The sequence below is a fragment of the Lupinus angustifolius genome, chromosome LG01 (genome assembly GCF_001865875.1).
Source record: "Lupinus angustifolius cultivar Tanjil chromosome LG01, LupAngTanjil_v1.0, whole genome shotgun sequence".
In the NCBI taxonomy this organism is placed as follows: domain Eukaryota; kingdom Viridiplantae; phylum Streptophyta; class Magnoliopsida; order Fabales; family Fabaceae; genus Lupinus; species Lupinus angustifolius.
The window spans coordinates 3,327,468-3,347,520 of NC_032009.1; the positions used below are offsets into that span (position 1 = coordinate 3,327,468).

At 31.3% G+C, this 20,053-nt stretch overlaps 2 protein-coding genes and 1 non-coding gene across 5 annotated transcripts; 1 reads left to right on the forward strand and 2 right to left on the reverse strand.

Annotated features, from left to right (window-relative positions):
- On the reverse strand, window positions 2,831-9,669 carry LOC109347548 (diacylglycerol O-acyltransferase 1-like). 2 transcript variants are annotated; one of them, XM_019587460.1, is made up of 16 exons: window positions 9,112-9,669; window positions 8,151-8,231; window positions 7,975-8,048; window positions 7,492-7,567; window positions 7,269-7,336; window positions 6,882-7,005; window positions 6,436-6,534; window positions 5,886-5,987; window positions 5,660-5,796; window positions 5,105-5,186; window positions 4,964-4,984; window positions 4,558-4,620; window positions 4,129-4,176; window positions 3,733-3,795; window positions 3,344-3,397; window positions 2,831-3,245 (listed from the first exon to the last, which is right to left on the reverse strand). In XM_019587460.1, the coding sequence occupies exons 1-16, from the start codon at window positions 9,406-9,408 to the stop codon at window positions 3,141-3,143; spliced, it is 1,494 nt and encodes a 497-aa protein (XP_019443005.1). In that variant the 5' UTR covers window positions 9,409-9,669; the 3' UTR covers window positions 2,831-3,140. The 2 variants fall into 2 exon arrangements, with proteins under 2 accessions (XP_019443005.1, XP_019443014.1); XM_019587469.1 differs by lacking the exons at window positions 7,492-7,567; window positions 7,975-8,048.
- On the reverse strand, window positions 12,435-12,507 carry TRNAE-CUC. Its single transcript has one exon. It is a non-coding gene; the product is annotated as a tRNA-Glu (tRNA).
- Window positions 14,148-18,057, forward strand: LOC109347577. Of its 2 annotated transcripts, none has more exons than XM_019587504.1 (6): window positions 14,148-14,356; window positions 15,358-15,403; window positions 16,162-16,278; window positions 17,098-17,224; window positions 17,292-17,409; window positions 17,771-18,057. In XM_019587504.1, exons 2-6 carry the CDS (start codon window positions 15,394-15,396, stop codon window positions 17,843-17,845), a joined length of 447 nt encoding a protein of 148 aa, XP_019443049.1. In that variant the 5' UTR covers window positions 14,148-14,356; window positions 15,358-15,393; the 3' UTR covers window positions 17,846-18,057. The 2 variants fall into 2 exon arrangements, with proteins under 2 accessions (XP_019443049.1, XP_019443057.1); XM_019587512.1 differs by having other exon boundaries at window positions 17,101-17,224.

Sequence of the window (20,053 nt, forward strand, 5' to 3'; positions counted from 1 at the left end):
ATGTATGTATATTTTTCATTTATTTTTATTTTTTTAATGATAAAATTGTGAATTTATTGTAATAAAAAGATACATGTGTAATTGAAAGTTACTTTTTTCTTTATTTTTTAAAATACTTAGTCTCTTAGGTGAGGATTCTATCTCATGTCTTAAAGGGTTTTAAGAAGTGAAGGAAGCTAAATCATCTATATCAAAAGTTTTATAAGTCTCTACCCAATAGAAATTTTGCAGAGTCATAAATAATACACCTAACTTAATTTATTATTAATTGTGATATTAATATATTTAGGTACTTGAGTAAAATATCATTGAACTAGTACATAAAGATAGAGAAATTTGGAGGATCTATATCTTAGAAGGACTAAAATTGCATTATAATTTTTTTTGTTATTATCAAGAGTATCTCATTACACTTTGGATAAGTAACTAACCATTTTTGGTGTGTGATTATCTTTTGTATGTCGCTTCCAGAAACCAAGCTATCGATCTTTTAGTCATCTTGGAATTTAGCAAAGTTTTACACTATTATATTAACACATTGCTGGTATTGCATTATAATTATAGATGTGTATTGGTAATTAATATTATGGTGTTGAAAATGAATTTAATATATATACACTAATATTATAATGTTTATTTTTACACTGTTAGTAAATTATTCATGTTGATTTGTTAACCACTATTGACTGTCAAACAAAACAAATCAATAATATAAGATGTAATGATAGTGTAAAAATCTTTATTATCACCATATAGATTTTAAACTTTTTAAAAAATATGAGAATCATAACTATATTTAAAACCTTAGCTGAAATTGTACCATGTGTGGATTGAGTATGTTAATAATGTAAGATTACTAAGAGAATGTGAATGCTAATAAGTGACTTATCTTAGAAATGATAAATTGAAAGTAGTAAAAGAGGTAATGTATCTTAGATATGATAATTTTATATTTCAACAATTGTTAAGAACATGTGTTAATTCAAGTGGTACATATTTGACTCCCTTTAAGTAATATCTTGAGTTCGAATATTGTGAATGAAAAAAATACATGTTGGGAGAGTTAGTCTTACATACATGTGCATGTTCCTGGCTCGGACATGATTTCCTTCGTTACGATGTGGGAAACCAAAAAAAGGTTTTGATTAACCTCAAATAAAAAACTAAAAGACCTTAGTTAGTTTTTGTTAATTTCTGCCGGAAAATAAAAGTTACAATAACAGTACTGTTAATAAAATCTTTTAAGGGTTGACGTTATTTTCTTCATATGATTTTTTGAAAAGGTAAAAGAAACCTTTTGTTATTAACAAATTATGATAATAATAAATGTGTTTATCTTTTGGAATCATGTCAAAGAATCAAAATATATACAATATTGAAGAACACAACTGTAGATTTTTGATATACTATTGAACACATTTTTCTAATACACAACTTCTATATTTGATTCTTACATGATAGTTAGCATTCCCCATTTATCGTTATTTTTGGAAAACATGTTCAGAAATTGGATGTAAAATAATTGAGAAATAGAAAATATATGATGTGATTTTTTTTTTAAAATTTGATGTACAATTCCTTTTATAAATTCATACACAATTTATCTTTCGTTTGAAAGACAACATTTTTTTGCTTAAGATTTATTTTGTACAATTTATTGAGAAAGATAATATGAAGATGAGCTATGATAAATAACTATCTTTATAATGTAGTATCAACAACTCAGATCCATAAAAGAGGTGATGTAAGTTTAATGTAATGGTAAGATTGACTTAATAATTATGAGGTCACAAATTCAAATCTTAGAATTAGTTTTTTCACTTGTCAGGATAATATATCTATCCTCCCAATACCCACTATTACATGAATTGTCATTTTTATACTATTAAACCCTAAAAACTCGAAAATCAGTAAAACATTTAAGGAAAGTTTGACAATGATAAAAATCAAACATTTGACACTCGAAGGACGCATCCATAATGCGTCTAGAAAATCCTTCTTTTCCCGAAGGAGAAGGAATTCAAGAATGAGAGAGAAGATTGTTGTTTTTATACTTCTTCGTATGAGTAAAAATATCATTACATTGTACCGAATATAAAAAGCATCACAATGATATTTTTCTTCTTTTATTTTTGTTGCAACTTATTAGAGAGGATTCTCACCCGATTGTATGTTGCTGAGAATAACAAATCCTAGAACTAGAGAGTAAGAGTTTGAATAACAAAACTTAGAACTAAAGTAAGAGTTTATAATGGAAAACCTTACCCTCCAAGCACAGTCTGTTTTCCTTAAAATACAAGGTTTCCCTCCATTCAAACACAAACAACTTTTGGAAAGTAACGGTATTTGTAGAACGATGTCTTTTCAAGGCTCCCTTAAAGTTTCATAATGTCGTGCCACATGAGCAATGTAATTGATACATTTAAATGATTGAAATAAGATAATAAAGATGAGGGACTAAATTATAAAAATAAAACAAAAGATGTTTTCCCATACTTTTCTGTTGAGTTGATGTACATATATTTTTCCCATATCAAGGCTAAAGATGAATGGAGGATGAGATTGAAGAAAAGAGAAAATATGTCATTAACATTGCCCTAATGAAAATGATACAAGTATGACCATAGCCTCCTATAACAAATAAATGCAGTTTTTTGCAATGTGTCATTATCTTTTTTATACTGGACCCTCCAGTATCGGAGAGATCTAGATTCGTAAGCAAGGTACTCTTCCAACTTCTGAAGTTCTTAACCTTTCATCTTACAATAATATAAATATTCTTATTTTAAAGGGCATCATCATTATTCATTCATATGTGGAACTCACAAGCTAGAAATATATAGCTTTATTGAACATGAACAACTATTTTGATATAGAACCTAAACAATTTACAGCACCACTTCTACTAATCAACAGAAACCAGTTACACAGAGTCACAGACACTATTACTTAGCAGTTATCATCATTGCCTGTGTATTGTTTCCAAAACTGTTTACAAATTCATACAATTGCCAGAGGATTAGAGTTAATGAGTTGTAGAAAACAATACTTGAGCAACATATCTTAACATGATTTTGACTCTGAAAAATGAGAAGCTCATCTGCATGCATGGTTTTTGTTAATGAAGTAATGCTGCTAGCTTAGCGAACTTTGCCTTCCCTATTCATCAAGTCATGGTAGTATAGTAGGACACACATAGGTTGCCCAAGAATACAGAAAGTGAACCAAAATGTCATATTCCCAACCTAGCATGAAGATAACAAGATAAAAAACCAATGAATCAACTTGAAGATAAAGAGGTTAAGCAATATGATATACCAATATCCTTCAATAGCAAACATACCATTGAGTTTTGAAACTTGTTTTGCACTAAATTAGTGATCAAGACCACAGGAACCTGGAATGGGAAAAAAAAGGCATTCATTATCATGTCAAGCAAACCAAGAATATGGATGATATTATAATCATCAACTATTACATATTTGTTACTCTAGGGAACATTTTATTTCATTTGGCAGTAGGAAAACAGAAAGAAGACCACTAATGGAGTGATAAGTTGGTCGGATCGTTAGGATGAAAGGTTTAAGGAATGAAGTAAATGAGGTTGAGAATTCGAGTCTCACCAACAACAAATCAAATGCTAAAATTAGAATACTAACATTTATCTATCAAAAAAAGAAATAAATACTGAAGTTTAATAATAGCAGAACTAGGGAAGTGTAATAGAGTAACCTGAAACATAATTCCGATAAAAGCCCACCACTTGAATATGTGGCAAGGAATCGCAATGCACAGCTGCACATAGATGAAAGATAAAATCATTTGACAAATTATGAGACTGTGTTTGACTCTGTTAATAACACAAACAAGGTATTCATATTTGCATATGTGCTTTTACTAGGATTTAGGAGGAACAAGGGAATGGATTAATTGAAAACATAATTACACCATGTTCAATTAGGAGCAATACTTGTTGGAAGGGGCAGTCACCAATTCTGAAAAGATTAGTTCCTAAGGAATATCATTGGTAGTACAAAAAAAAATGTTCAATTTAAAATTATTTTTTTATCGACTCCTTTAATATGCAAGCTTTGAGCATGCAGACAAGCACTAAAGAAGAACACACACCTCATGGAACAAAGCAGAAACCAGGAAGGCGATTAAAAGAGCAACACCCTGTACAATATGATGAGAATCTCGATCATAAATATATCTTAGAACTTAGAAAACTAACATATAAATAAGGCTTAATTAAAGAATCAGTCCAAATATCTACCTATGAGAGATGAGACAACTATGCAGAAAGTAAATGGCTAATAACAAAGACCAAAAGGGGAAAAAGAGAACAAAATTATATAGAACATGCGAAAAAGAAATTATCGGATTTTCTCTACTATTCTTGTTCATGTGAGTCTACATGCACATGCGTGTTTGACATTTGAAAGTATATCTAAAACTGCTAATCAAAATAAGGGAACTTCCAAATTCACACCTAAAACATGTTTGGATCATATAATTTCAAGGCTTATTCAATTATATAGGAGAATGATTGATTACCTTGGGTATACCATTCCTTATACATGGAAAATATAGGTGGCGGATCATCCATTTGTGAACAGGCTGCATCGTGAAAGAATCATCTTCAGTTTATAGTAGTGGATTAGAACTACACTTGAATGTAATAAACAATCACTGCAATCAGTGGAATGTTCTGAATACCGTTTTAGAACCATTTATATTTAACATATGGAAAATAAGCTAGAAAGTAACAAGTAGAAAAATATGTAACTTCTCTTTCTTCCTTTTGTTAAGATAGCATCACACAGGGTTGTCAACCAATCATTTTACACACATATATGTTCTCAAAAATTTCATCCTAACATGCAATTAGAAAATCATGTCGCAGACAACAGGATAAAGTATTCATTCATGATCATTAAAATTGTTTGAAAAAGAAAAATACCATATTCCACAGTCTCCAATACTGATGGCAGCAGGAGAACGAAACATGAAACAAAGACAAACAATCACAAATTATCTTCATGGAAGATGGAAATTACTGTAAATTAACAACCTCAGAAATAAGGCAGGACAAAGAACCTACATCTCCAACATTTTTGGCATTCCACCAATCCTTGTAGAATTCACGATCACCAAATCGAAGAAGCTCTGCAAGTATATTTAACCTGCATCGCAATGGTGGCTCCGATGATAAATTTCCTCAAATATTAATCAGATCTAAAAAATAAAAGGTGAGAATGACTTCTAATATCCAAAACAGGAGATAGATCAGCATTGTGAATGCATGCATAGAACTAACTTCTACTCTTTTTATAAAAGAAGTTTATTCAATAGAATTAAAGAGGGAATGTAAATAATGAGAAGGATAAGATATCCAAGATGCCAGAGCAAAAATATACAAATTCATAAATAAAATAAAGTCCGGATAGAGCTTCCCATCAATGATGCTGCCGCACTTGAGGGTGTATAGAAAGGTGGATATCATGTTGAGGGACGGTTTGAAAGATCAGTCAATTACAAACATACCCATCACAGCAGCAGCATCAGAAGAGTGAAGATAATTTCACACAAATATTGTATAAGAAAACACATCACCGCACACATATATGTTGAACCAAAACAGAGATGGAATACACACCAGAGGTGAAAAAAGCAGTAGAACATGCAGAACCATACGTATAAATTTGGAACTGAAAGCTTTAGAATCCTCTCTATGGCATATAGAAGGTTTCCCTTCAAAGGATGTTGTGAATTTTGCACAATAGGATTAATATACTGCAAAATAAGGGAAAAGGAATATTAAAAAAATGTATACCCAAAAGAAGGGTAGAAATGAACATAACTTATAAATAAGTACTTCTTACTTGTTCTATTATAAATCCCATAACTCCTGTAAATATTATCAGCTTGACAATTTGGCGTAACAGCCAACCCTTTCGAATTGAAGGTGTGCGAGGATAGCTTGGCTATAACAATAGTTCATAACACTGAGAAGCTGCCAGCAGGATAGAACACATATATACATAATATTTGATGCTACAAAATGTTTGATACTGTCACATATATACAGAATACTTGATACTAGAAAATGTTTGGTATTCTAAGGGAACAAATGTCAAATGAATGAGGTCAACATTTGAAGATGAAAGGCAATGATGGGATAAGAAGTGGAGATATTTGCTGAAAGATGTAGCATCCAGCAAAGACAATTTAATTGCACTAATCAGGTAATCACAAACATTCTCGACCAATAATGATTGCTAGACACCAATTTAATTGCTAGCTGTGTAATTATCTGTACTAGAAAAATGAATGCAAATGTCTGTAAAATTGGAGAATCTAAATGAGGCAACTACGACAAATAAAAGAAATTGACCAAAAGTTGCAGAAATAAATGACTTCAAGTTTTGCTACCTGGTAACACAATGTAGGAGCAACGGTGAAGTATACCAAGCTCTTGAAGCTCACATCGTAAGTATCGTCAATATTCAGAGTAATGGTCACTGCTTCTCCCTAGAACACAGGGAACATGATTGAATAAAGGTAAAACATAACTTTTCTCTGTTACACATTCACTCATTAGAAATGATTTTAACAAGGAAGGACTGAAGGGAAAACCAAGATGGATGTAATTATAATGAAGATAGAGAAAAAAACTGTGCCTTTGCATATGATGAAGTTTAAACAGAACATTATCCATAGGCTACTGTTTAGTCAAACATGATGTTCCACTTTAAAACCAAATCATCACATAGGTTGTACAGCATTACTTTTCTTTTAAGATTATTAATTATACAAGGAAGTGAAAATGATATTTTGTGATAGTTATATACAAACTTACAAGTGGAACTAAATACTACCTTTTCAGTTGATTTTGAAATTGCTCTCAGATCATAGTTAGTATGTGCATAAGATACCAATTTCAACCATACAATGCAAGCGAATAGCATTAGCGCGACACCAAATACAAAAGCAGAGTCACACCTGCAAAGAAATGCTACAGATCAGCAAGCATGAATTATCCTTAACTCTTTTCTCAAATAAAAGAAATGCATTTAATTTTTCCTGTGAAAAGTAATGACAGAACCTTTTAATTATATTACCATTATCAACTTAAGTTCATATTCTGGTAGCAAATTCATTCAGAATGGACACATGGTGTAACCACAAGTGTAAAAAAATAAAGGGATTGGAATTTGGAACCTCAAGAATGAATTCTGAAGAATATATGAAAGAATTACACTGACCTGAGGATTACTAAAACTGGATATAAAAGTGTAGCTGTTGTAATGATTATGTGAAGCAGAACAACAACCTGCAATATTAAAATCAATGTCGCCTTGTATTTAAGTAAATATGGAAGACTAAACAATTGAAAATATCACACCACAGTTGACTGTACTTCATGTCATTATGGAAAATATTTTCCACATGAAATCTAATAAATGCTCACATGGCTCGATCACTTACTGTTTCAGAAATATACTTTCTTTGTGCCAACTTTTCTACAAAAAAGGCAGCGAGAGGAAATATTGCAAGAGTAAGACTGCAAGGCAAACACAACCACTTACTATGAAATTACATATTCCGAAATAATGCTGAAAATAATTGTACAACACATAGTATATCCTTAATAAAGAGAAATGCTAAATCCTCCTATTATTGTTCCTGAAAATTCTCCTACTCACTTGGAAAAAGAGAAAATGTTAAAAAAGTCGAGATTAATTAATGTTTTGCAAATATAACATGTGAGATGTCAACTTTAAGAGACTAAAACTCCATACTCACACGAAAGTGACATATGTCACTTCTAAACCAATCATTATTAAACAAAATATCACTTTATGGTATATGTCATTTTCCCGAGTTTAAGTGAGTAGGAGAATTTACTGAAAGATTTGTAAGAGGAAAAACATTTATCTAAGATAAACTCATTATGGTCACATTGATTACCAACACATGAAGAGAGGCCAATCTCTCAATGATGTCAAACTAAACCAAAAGCCAAACTCAATCAACCAACCATACTGCAAAACATAAATTTAAACAGACAAAAATAAAGTGTCAAAAAGAGATAGGAGAAAAACAAACGGTGGAGGTGATCCATTATAGAGGAAAAAGAGGGATACCTTCATTAAATTCTCAATGATAAGTCTGCTGTTGACTGCAACAAGTACAACTACACAGAGGTTGAAGAGGCCAGCATGACTCTGCAACTTATTGAAAAATTAGTAGAGAAATAAACTTACAAGGTCACCACACCAATTAATAAAGTCAATGAAGCAGCAAAGTAATGAGAAGGTAGTAAATAAAACCTGTACCTCTTAATTAAATTCAAATCATAAATTCATACCATGTAAGTACTAGTGTAGTACATATAATTAACAAAAAGAAGCAAGCACTAGCATGTAGCATTCAGTGAGTACCAGTCTAGTAGTTTAGATATTTAGATATAATAAGTAACATAAAGTAACAAGTAGGGATGAAAGTGGGTCAGAAGGTAAAATGACAACGAGTCGAGTTGGGTTTGGGTTCTGCTCTCCCCTAACCCAAATCTACCCGTTTGAAAAATTGATATATAACATTAACTTTACTAATATATGTAAAAAATCCAAATGAGTTCACATCTGAGTTAGGTATCACCAATATCAAACCCAAATTAGTAGAAAAAATTAACCTAAAGTGAATTAAAACATGTATTTGATTATATTTTCATCACCCAGGTTACCAACATCAGGATTTCTCATGTCATTTTTTCTCTTACATGGGACAAGGATAAAAAGAGAGATTTCATTGGTGTACTAGTTGAGATTTGTGAAATTTAATTTATAACCTTTGTTTTCCGTGCTCCATGTTAGAAAATAATCACATGAAAGAATCCATTTTGGGTCATAGCTATTAATGAAGTAGTAGTATCTTAGACCCAACTACCCTTGTCTTGTCAGAGAAATGCATCATGAATGCACAAAGGGTTAAGGTTTCATATCAAAATCAATTGACAATGAGAGAAGTATTCATCATATATTTAGACTTTTCAGAAGACAATGAGGTTGGCGATGTGAAACTTAGAAATTAAGGTTTGAAAATAACCTGACGGAAAATAGTGTCAGAGCTAAGAGGGCTTTCCTTATTTCTCCGATGAGCAGGGAATGAAGCACGGTAGATAAATTCAACGCCGGGAACATCGGAAACTTGTTCCTTTTTATCTCCTCCATTCAAATTATCACTCTTCCCATTGCACTCATCAGAAGAAGATTCCTTCACCACCTCTTCCTCCGAACACGAACTCTCTTCTTCCGTCGGAGAATCATGCAAACCACCGTTCCTCCGCCGCAGACCACACTGTTTGAGATCTGAACCACTTTCAACTGCGTCGGGAATCACCATAACTGGAAGCAGAAGGAAGTAACTTTAACTGCGTCAAAAAAGGTGAACGTGTTTGGTGACTTTAATGTGATGAAGATTCTTCGATTGAATGAAGTTAAGGAAAATAAGTGATTAAAAAATTAGTATAATAATCAGCTTCAGAAGTTTGTTTTTTCCTTCTTTATTTGTTTTGCTTTTTGATTGAGTTATTTAAAAAAAACCAGAATAGAATAGTTCCAACGTTGAAGGTTGTTGCTTCTGAATGCAGTTTTGTTTATTTTATCCTCAAAGTGTTGTCTTACGTTATCAACTTCGTCTTCATATAAGTTCATACCGTACAATATGAATATATTGAATATTTGAATGGTTCACACACACATAGAGAAAAAATTACACATTATTTATAAATCATTTGTTTAGAATATTAAGAGAGAGAGAAGGAATGGGTAATATAATGTTTATTTTATCTTGATTCTTCCTGAGTTCAAGATGTAAGCATTTATTGATTAGATCAAGATTAATGGTGATGGTTTAATATTTATATAATTTTAACTTCATTAATTATTAATCTTTGCTTTTGCTCCATAATTTTGGCTGAGACAATGTGTGTTCTGATGATTTTAACAGCAACTGATTCTTTACATGACACTCATTATCACACTGCATCTAGATCCTTGGGATTGGGAATAGAGAAAAGATGTCTATATACTTTTTTATTTCACACCTTAATCGATATATCATATTTTCATTGACCGGATATAAGATGTGAAACATGGTGTCAATCTAAGGTTTGGGATACCATTTGCTATCTTTTTTATCTGCATGATTTTTTGTCTACTGGGATAATGTTGGATCCTTTGTCCTCGTTATTTGTTTTTATCGGTTACCTACCTAGTCAGTTTTGTTATTTTGTTTTTTAATCGTAATTGTTGTCTCATGTTACCTACCTCACCATGTGAACTCAGCCAGTTCTGGAATTCATGTGTACTCGTGTTACACGAGTCTAGTTTAACTCCACGTGTTTAAAAATATAGATTAGTTTTATATCTTATAAACAAATCATCATTGTCCTTGTTCATACTAAATTTATTGATTTATTATCATTCGATCTTATCATCATACAAAAAAAATTAAGATATATAGTTATAACAACAACTATGCCATGACTTCATACAAAGAAAAGGAGTATCTTCATGACTAAATTATAAGCATGTACCTTCCATGAAACATCACACACCTCAGCCAGAAAATCACTCTTATTTACTATTTAGTAATACACATGAAAACAATAAAAATTAATTTATGATGATGAATGTTAAATAAAAATAAAACTAGTAGGCTAGATATTTTGTCTTTTAGAAAAGTGCAACAACTACCATACACCAATTTAGGCAATAATAAGAATGGGGCTCAACATGGCAGGTAATTGTCGTGGGGTATTTAGATAGACGATTTAAATTCAAATTAGTTATATATTGATATTATTACCTAAACTATTAATTATAATATAATCAATAATATATTTGAAACAAATATTTTGATTTTCTTTAATTTAATACTATATTTGATTTGAGTTAGTTAAGATATATAATATAATTTAATAATTTGTTATGATTAACTTACATAGACCATTTTAACTAGGAAATAACTTAGTAAATAAGTGTTTGTATGACACACATAAATGTGTTTACTTTTTGCTTAATAAAAATAAATAGATTTAAAGTTGTAGTATAAGTATGTTTGACAATTGACTCTGATTATAAACCTAATTTTTATTTATGAAAAATAAGTAAGAAGTAACATCTATTTTATGGTGAGTTGCTTTTTTTTAATTATTATTATTTTTCAACCAATTTCACTTTCATTTTACCCAGTAAATTTCAATAGTACTTTCATCTTTTTTGAATTCACATCTTATTCAATTACTTACTTGATCATTTGTGGACAGTTTATTTTATGTATTGTGTAATTCAAATTTGGTTTGGTATTGTTTTTAAATATTTATATTGTATTTTATTTCTATATTTTTTAGCTTTTCTCATGAGTGATTAAAATTAAAGAAATAAAATAGTAAAAATATACCCATGGTGTTAAATATTAAAAATATGTATTTTGAAAATAGTATAAATTCATATAATTTTTAGTGTTTACTCTGTATAATAAATAAACTTTCAATCTTACATAAACAATGAATGTCTTATTCTAACTAGCAATAGTTTAAGGAATGTAGTAACAAATGAAGAAGCTTGTGAAGTTGCCCATCACAAAACTTGCCATTCAAATCCCAAAAGGACTGGGATCTAACTCCCCAACAAAGAGTTAGATCTTCACGAAGTCTATAAAGTTTGTCCAACAACTCCTCCCCCATAGCGGTACGAGGATTGTTGAGAGTCCGAGCTCCCCTTCCCAACCCCTTATGGTTCTAAATCAAGGGTGGTCATCCGCTGGATTATATCGACTTTGATTCAGAACTGGTCTTCAGCCCGAATTTCGGTCAGAATGATTTTCTGGGCTGACGGATTTTTCAATTGGGACGAAGAGAATCCTTCTTTGACATAAGAAGTATGGCAACAATGTATTTCTAGATTTGCCCTTCAAGGGAAGTACATCTGTTGTCCCATTTTTTGTATCATTGCATGTATCAATACTTCTAATTGATTGAAAAAAAATATTTAAATTAAAAAACAATTAAGAATACCTAGTAGAAGATCAAGAAATGTACCAAAGGTCATAATAAGTAGTTCTCATTTTACTTCTGCTTCTTTTCTTGCTCTCAAAAAAAAGGAAAAAAGACTTCTTTGTTGTAAATCGCCAGTTGGGTTTACCAACCAATAAAGACATGAGAAAAGAAGGATGCATCCAGAGGGGAAGCCGAGATAATATCTATGTAATTGTGATAGACTTGAAGGTTCAAGATAATATATGTTTTTATGTTTGCTTTCCTTTGGAACAGCCTGACAAAAACATATTCAACTATTGTACAAAACATCATGGTAACTTCATCAGGCGAATCCCAGTGGTACGTAGTTACAAAATAGCAAAACAATTTCCGTTGCCGGGACTTGAACCCGGGTCTTTCGGGTGAGAGCCGAATATCCTGACCAACTAGACTACAACGGATGATGTCCTTGTTGTGGATATATACCTCATAGTATGATTTAATGTTTTTTTTGGGTATAGATTCATTTTTGGGAGCGATTCATCCTCCCGAACACAGCATACAACTATCCGTTGTACTACGCTCTCTAAGTGTGCTTGTTCCCCCTTCTCCTTTATCATGACAAATCTTTGTGAAATAATGAGAAGAAAAAATACCCTCCTAGCTCAACCTTATACACTATAAGATCCTTTTTTCAAAGCTAAAACAAAAAACTAAAGCGTAGGGAACGATCCATCTATAGGATAGACAATGCATATATACCTAATCAAAGAGAAAGAAAAGAACTTCAGTTGGAATAATTTTTTATTTTGAAGATTTTGTTTTGAAGGACTTGAGACTTAAAAAGGAAATTAATTTAAGAAGTAATATAATACTAAATTTGATAAGACGTGGATATTACCAATTCAAGAAAATGTGGATATGGGGGACTGTTCAAATTTTCATTTAGAAAGATATATGCATATATCATATGAATTAATTACTCATTGATAATTATTGCAAGAATCCAACATCCAATTTTCAACAATTTTGTGTTGCCAAATTTATTCATTTTTGGTTTGGAAAATGCATGGATATTAAAATAATATTTTTTATGCTGTTTGTTAGCACATATTAAAAATGTAAATAAAAATTAAATTCTCCTTAAAAAATCTAAAGATAACAACAAACTTGAATATATCACTTCGTAATAAAAAATATATTTTATTAAAATTCTTAACATATATTTATACTCGGAGTTTACGAAAAAAATAATTTAATAATTTTTCTAATACACAAAGGTTTATAAGTAAATTAGATGGCAAAAAACTAAGGCAATTGTCTAAGTTTAAGGGGTTTAACTATTTAAGTCATTCAAACATGAAATTAAAAGTTTGATGTCTAAATTTTAAGCCATTTAAACCATATACTAAATCAATATCTTGTTATTCTATATCATTCTTTTTTTATGCTAACTACTATTGCCCAATTTGTACATAGGAAAACTTTACACTAATACAGCCTTTTCAAATTTTCTTGTCGTTGCACAACTATGCTTTCTCCCTTTTATTGAGGCTATGGTTGATTCTAGTCACGAATTGACATGAGTAAGAAAACTTAGCATATGATGAAAACACAATTATACTGATCAAAAAAATCACTTAAAACGTTTTATCTTTCCCTCTTGACCATTTAAATCAAATTTAATAATCTATATTAATTGTTATAATTTGTACAATAATAATTATTTTTCCATGATTCCTTTCATATATATCATTTTATATGATAATAAGTAATATTAAAAAGATTTCATGAAAAACGAAAAAATGTATTATATCTAATTAGATCTAATATTGTGTTCGAGTTTAAAAACTAATTCGATCGATATTTTATCTTCACGTATAGAACTAAATAGTTTGTTTTTAAAAAATAAACTGATTAACATCTAAGATTAACTTAACTCCATGCCCCTACTAGGAGAATCAGGAAAAAAACTCATGTTATATATATTTTAGATTTATTTAAATTTAATATGTATTAACATCAATTAAATTTAAAACATTAATTATGCAAAGATATTAATATGAAACTATTTATATTTTAGTTTTGTGGTAAAGTTGGGATGACTTAAGAGGAGAGAGAAATTAACATAGTCAATTCAAATGTATTGAGCTCTGAAGTCTGATTTGTACAACGATGAAGGCGTGCTTTGCATTGCCCCGATATTACGCATGATTTACAAAGGAACCATCAATTGCTTCTTATTTTCAAAGAGACTCTGTTTTTTTGTTATTTTCACTTCCTTTCTTCATTCCGATCACTGCTTCACTAGTAAGTATCTCTTCAATCCTCTCAATTTTTTGTTTTTTGTTTCCTTTTCTCAATGGGTACTCCATTTTTTCATTCCAACTCAGAAAAAGTTTCGTTTTTTTTGTCTTTTACACGTATAAGATGCTTCTTTCTTTGTGATTACCGTAGATTCAGACTTTTTAGTTGTTTTTGGTTGTTGCCCAATACTTTTTACGGTATGTTCTTATATGCAATAGAATTTGAATGGTTTTTTCGTGTGAATTGAAATTCTGAATTGGGAAAATTCTTCGTAGTTTTAAGCAGCGGGGGTTATCAATGTGAAGTACCCGTGTTTTTTTTGTACTACCAAGGTTATCCCTTACCTTTTTGGTTAATGAACTAATTATGTTCGGGGTGCGTGTCTATCCCCTAACAAGTGTCCTTCCGAGGAACGGAAGTATAGAACCTTTGACGTTTTGGTCATCATGAGGATCTAGTGGGTTTTACATCACTAGACCAACATCTTATTGGTATTTGAAGTACAAGTGTGATTAGTTTCTATATTAACTTACAAGCTTGGTGTTTTAGAGGAGAATAGTTTTGTTGATTCAATTGCTTACGTCTCATGCATATTAAACCTTACAATTCAAAGCCTCTTGCTTTTACTGAGAGCCAGCAAGAGGGGTTGTTATTTATTTCTGATGTGATCCGAAGGATAAGTAGATTATCCCAATTCCTTATAACAACTCACTCTGAAAAAACTAACCTAGTAATAAAATTTATTTATGCTTATAGAAAAGGTAAGAAAAAAAGATGTTTATGAGAATATGGGAGGCCTTGCTACTTGTGACTGGCTACAAATGCATATTTTTTGTAATCCAGTATATCCTGAAGGTTTGCTAAGCTTCAAAGAAGTTCAATTAATATGCTCATTTGTTGCAAGATTACATGTTATGTTCGGTTATCTTCTTCTAAGCGGAAAGACATTGGTTTCACATATCATCCTTTGGTCTAATATGCTGGATTTTGTGTTATTTCGACAGCTGAAATCTTGATTGTGCAGACTAGCTCTATCATCCATGGATAAAGGTGCTCAAACGTTTTTATTATTAACCAACTAACTCCCATAGATATAAATACAATTGCATGTAATTATTAGATTGTAAATGGTACTCGGTCATCTGTCTCTTCTTTCTGATATGCACACCACCCTGCCATGTATTGTCTATTCTGACACAGATCTTGATCCTTTGATTACAAGTCACTACTAGAATTATTACAATATCAATTGTTTAATACTTTGGATAGGTCCTGTGTGACATGCTGGAAAAACTGGATTTTGAACAGCATCTGGTCTACTTGCTTTTAACTTTTAAGCCTTCTCAGTCACATTGTTTATGATTGTTCGGGTAGTTAGAGCTATTAGGTTTTATCTAATTTGCCCGCTTGACTAATATCATTAGTTCATTACTACTATGTCGGCCATTGACATGATGAGAACAAACTTCCAAAAGCACGGAAAGTTTCATAATATTATATTTTTCTTATGGCAAAATTGTGATGATTAATCCTTCATCTAATAAACTTGAATAGAACAAGGATAATTTAGTGTGTCATCTGGCTATAATGTTTATGCACCAATATAAGTTAAATTATCAGAGGAAGCATAGTTTTCCATGGAAACAAACTTTGTCACCTCTACTTTGCAGGTTGATATGCATGTAGAGTTTCTACTATGACAATGTATCTGCATTCATTATATAAATAGGGCTATTTGAAACTCAAGAAGATACAATGAGTTTAGTGTACTTAATTGCCATGAAATGAGATTTCTCTTGGTGTTGCAGATGCTAGGATAGAAGAGAATGTTAGTTTGAGAAACAATGCGGAGTTGGGGAGAACAGTCTCTGATAAGCATCTTGACCTTTTAAGGCCATCTGCTCGAAATAATACAATATCTAAAGGTAACAAGTAACAACTATTAATGATGTGTCCCTGGAATCAAAGATATATCCTAATGATTTTGATGTTTGTTTTGAAGTGTTAATTTATACTTTACTTCCATTCTATAAAAAATAAAATTTACTTTCACGATCTACTATTATCAAAACTATATATTAACTTGGATCTGGTGGAAAGCAATGATTGTTATGCTGATGGCTCCAAAGCCTTCAATGGACTCTGGTCATCCTTATTTTCTTTTTCATTTAGAGAGGGGATGCATGAGATGAATTAGAAAATAATCCATCTCACTATTGTGCATTTAATTACTCAGAATGTATCAAATTTGGCAGTTCCTTTTCTGTTTATGTTGCCCGCATCATAAGGAATGAGTTCCTCTGTGTATAAATTGGTAAAGGCAATTTTTTGCGTTTTACATGGCACTTAATTTCTATTTCTGTTAAATTTTGTATTGATCAAGAGTGAAGAGACACTCCATCATAATCTCACTCTTTGTCCTTTGAGTTGACCTCGGGCCAGTTTCCCCCTTACTCAAGGTTAATGAACTTATCCTACTAAGCAAATATGTACTAGGAGTCTAGGACAATATGCTTGTAACTTTTGGCCTAGCAGCTCCCCCTCCTCCAAAAACAAGGTCCAGGACATGGTTAATTAACAACTTCAGTGATAATGTGCTGGAGACTTATTAGCATAAAAACATGTGACAACAGCGCAAAGTCAATTTTCTTTTCTGTAAAGCAAATGTGCCTCTTCATATTCATCACCAATTGTTTCAACTTCTTTTTCTTCTTCTGAGATGCTGACATTTTTCATGGCCATAGCAGGTCAAGCAAATGCTGCAGGCAATGGAAAGGGAAGGTATTCCCTAATTAGAGATCCAGAGGACTTTCAAGTGGGAATTTATGATATACCCCTTCCATGTTTTGGCTGTGGAGTTGGATGGTTCTCGTAAGTAATTTTAATTGGTTCTTCTGCAATGTATTCAACCTTGTCTCATGGCTGTGTTTAACTGCAGATTTCTGTTTGGATTTCTATGCCCACCTATGTGGTACTATGCGACATTCCTTTATTTTGGAAATTACTATCGCAAGGATCCTAGGGAACGGGCCGGGCTTGGAGCCTCTGCAATTGCTGTAATCTCTCGACCCTCTTCGTGTCTGTTTGTCTGCTTGTTTGCTTATGAGTGCACCCGATTAAGTTCAGCTGTCAAATAGGATTGCTATGAGTGGAATCCAAATTACTAGCTAGCTCAGCTTGGATGAAGCAAAAAAAAATAAAAAACAAGAAACCTTTTGAAAGCATAGTTTTTTTTAACATGAATTATTTAAGTAAACAAGCCAGATGGCTAACTTGATTCAGCAGAGTAAGCTTGAACAAGTATAAATAGTGAGGATTGTTCGATTTGATTTTAGTTATTCTTTTCATCCAAGTTCATTTATTGCATGTCAGATATTACATATTATTGTCTAAATTGGCATGCTGATCAACTTGCAGGCATTAGTATGCTCTGTGGCGTTGCTGATAATAGCAGCCGTTCTTCTGTTAAGATCGCGGTCACCCCAATTCTAATGCAAGTGTGAAGATGAAAATTGTTAATAATAACATTCAGAAACAATTACAACGAGCTATCAGAAACAACGGCACATACGTGTATATGAAAAGTTCAAAATTGGTGGGAAAAGAAGGCTTGCATATTCTTAGTGAAGTAACTCGCAGCAATAAATCTTCTCTGGCTATACTACAAGTTGAGAGAAAGATAATACAGCATATCCCTTGTTTGATGATTTTGATTTTGTGAATGATGTACCTAAAAGAAATATTATGATGAGCATACTATGAATTTTGTACTAATGTTTGGAACTCTGAAATTGCTATATATATTTTCTCTTTTGCATGGCTCCGAAGTTAGGAAAGTATCCCAAGACCATCAAAGAAATAAACTGAACATTGGAATAATCATTCAGGGCATCCTCCAAAAGCTGATTTGAAACCAAATGGTATATACATGTTGCACTAGAAAGTCGAAATATATATACACATAATAATATTTTATTACTACATTCATATATAATTTTATAACTATTGCCTTCTTCATCAAGCAATCTCCACCTACAATATCAATAATCATGTACCCACCACAACTTACCATCACATGCATTCTCTTATATATTGGATATTATGTGATTGTCTACATATTATGAGTTGACTTATTAATCACATTAACCAAAGTTTTAGCTTAACTTGCCACATTGTTTAACTGAAACTTCAATAAATTAAAAAATATACCCTAATTAATGATGTAACTGGATAAGTGCACCAACTTGAGGGGTTCAAATCTATGCAATAATTTCTCTAAAACATAACAGTAAAGGAAGTCATACTGAAAGTAAGCTACGTCTTTACTAAGTGGTAGTTTCGTGTAATGAGTTGTCATTTTTACCATGTTTGAAATGACAACCTTAATGGATGTGGTCCATCATGAAATGAAATCAATCTGCATAATTGTGGGATGGTATTATATTTAGTTAAACGATTATTAATTTGAACTTGTCATAAGTAGTTAACTCCAAAGATGATGCTTGCACACCATAATTGCAAGCTGACAACACAGTATTGTTACTAGTTGTATGGGAAATGCATCATTTCCTCCCTTAGATTATTTATAGAATTAAACGTTTTATGGTTCAATAGCTTGATCATTTGGCCATCTATACAAGAATGGTTCTTCTGCTTAGACTCTTTCCAATAAAATAGAAAAAATAACCAGCTTGGGAAACTTTGACTTAATCAATTCCACATCATGTAACTTAATTCCATTTCCTTCTTATAAAATGAAAATGAAACACAAAATGGAGAAATATAATTATTTTGATACAACTGAAAGCAAAACCAAACAAATGGAAACATGATTAACTCATCACAATTCCCAGACCCATATGAACACGCCAAATATAGAGTTAGGATACTAGAAGTACATATTTTCACTTGCTTTTAATGATAACAGTGTAATTTCATTGTAATCAAAATTATATATATGTAATTTAAAGTTGTATTTCTCTTTACTTTTTGAAGCACTTGCCTCTCCATTCCATTAATGGAGAGGATCCTTACTCCCAAAGATATAATATTATTGAAATGTAATTTCACTAAAACTCAAAGTGTTTAAATAATTTTTGACATGTCTACAAATATATGATATTGTTGAATTTTACACTAAAATAAATCATAATCAATAGGACAAGCATTTGGATATCGAACCATGTTTACATCATTTGGATTTTTTTAGCATAATCTCTTTTATATTATTATACATGATTTTTCTTATTACTTTGGTTAGTTTTGAACGCTTTATAAAATTGTGTGAGCTGCTAATGTTTCCAATGGTCATTTTAATGTTATTCAAATATTTCTATAATATACTATGTGCACATTCAATTGCATTTATTTTCTTATTACGATATACGTTTCCAAATGGTCCTTTTCAAGTGTCTTCCTATTCTAACGTGTAATAATAAACTGAAAAGTTTATTAAAAAAATAAAAAGGTCTGGGATTGATTATGATTTATTTTAGTGTAAAATTCAATAATATCATATATTTGTAGACATGTCAAAAAATTTGTAGAGTGTTATAAGCATTTTCCTCAACGCCACCTTGCTTATGTGTTAGAGAGGATTTTCATATTAGATAAGTAAATTTTTTACTCTCTAGGACAATATTGTGAAAACCATTTATAAACATGTGAGACTAATATAAACTTATTTATTAGACCATGTTT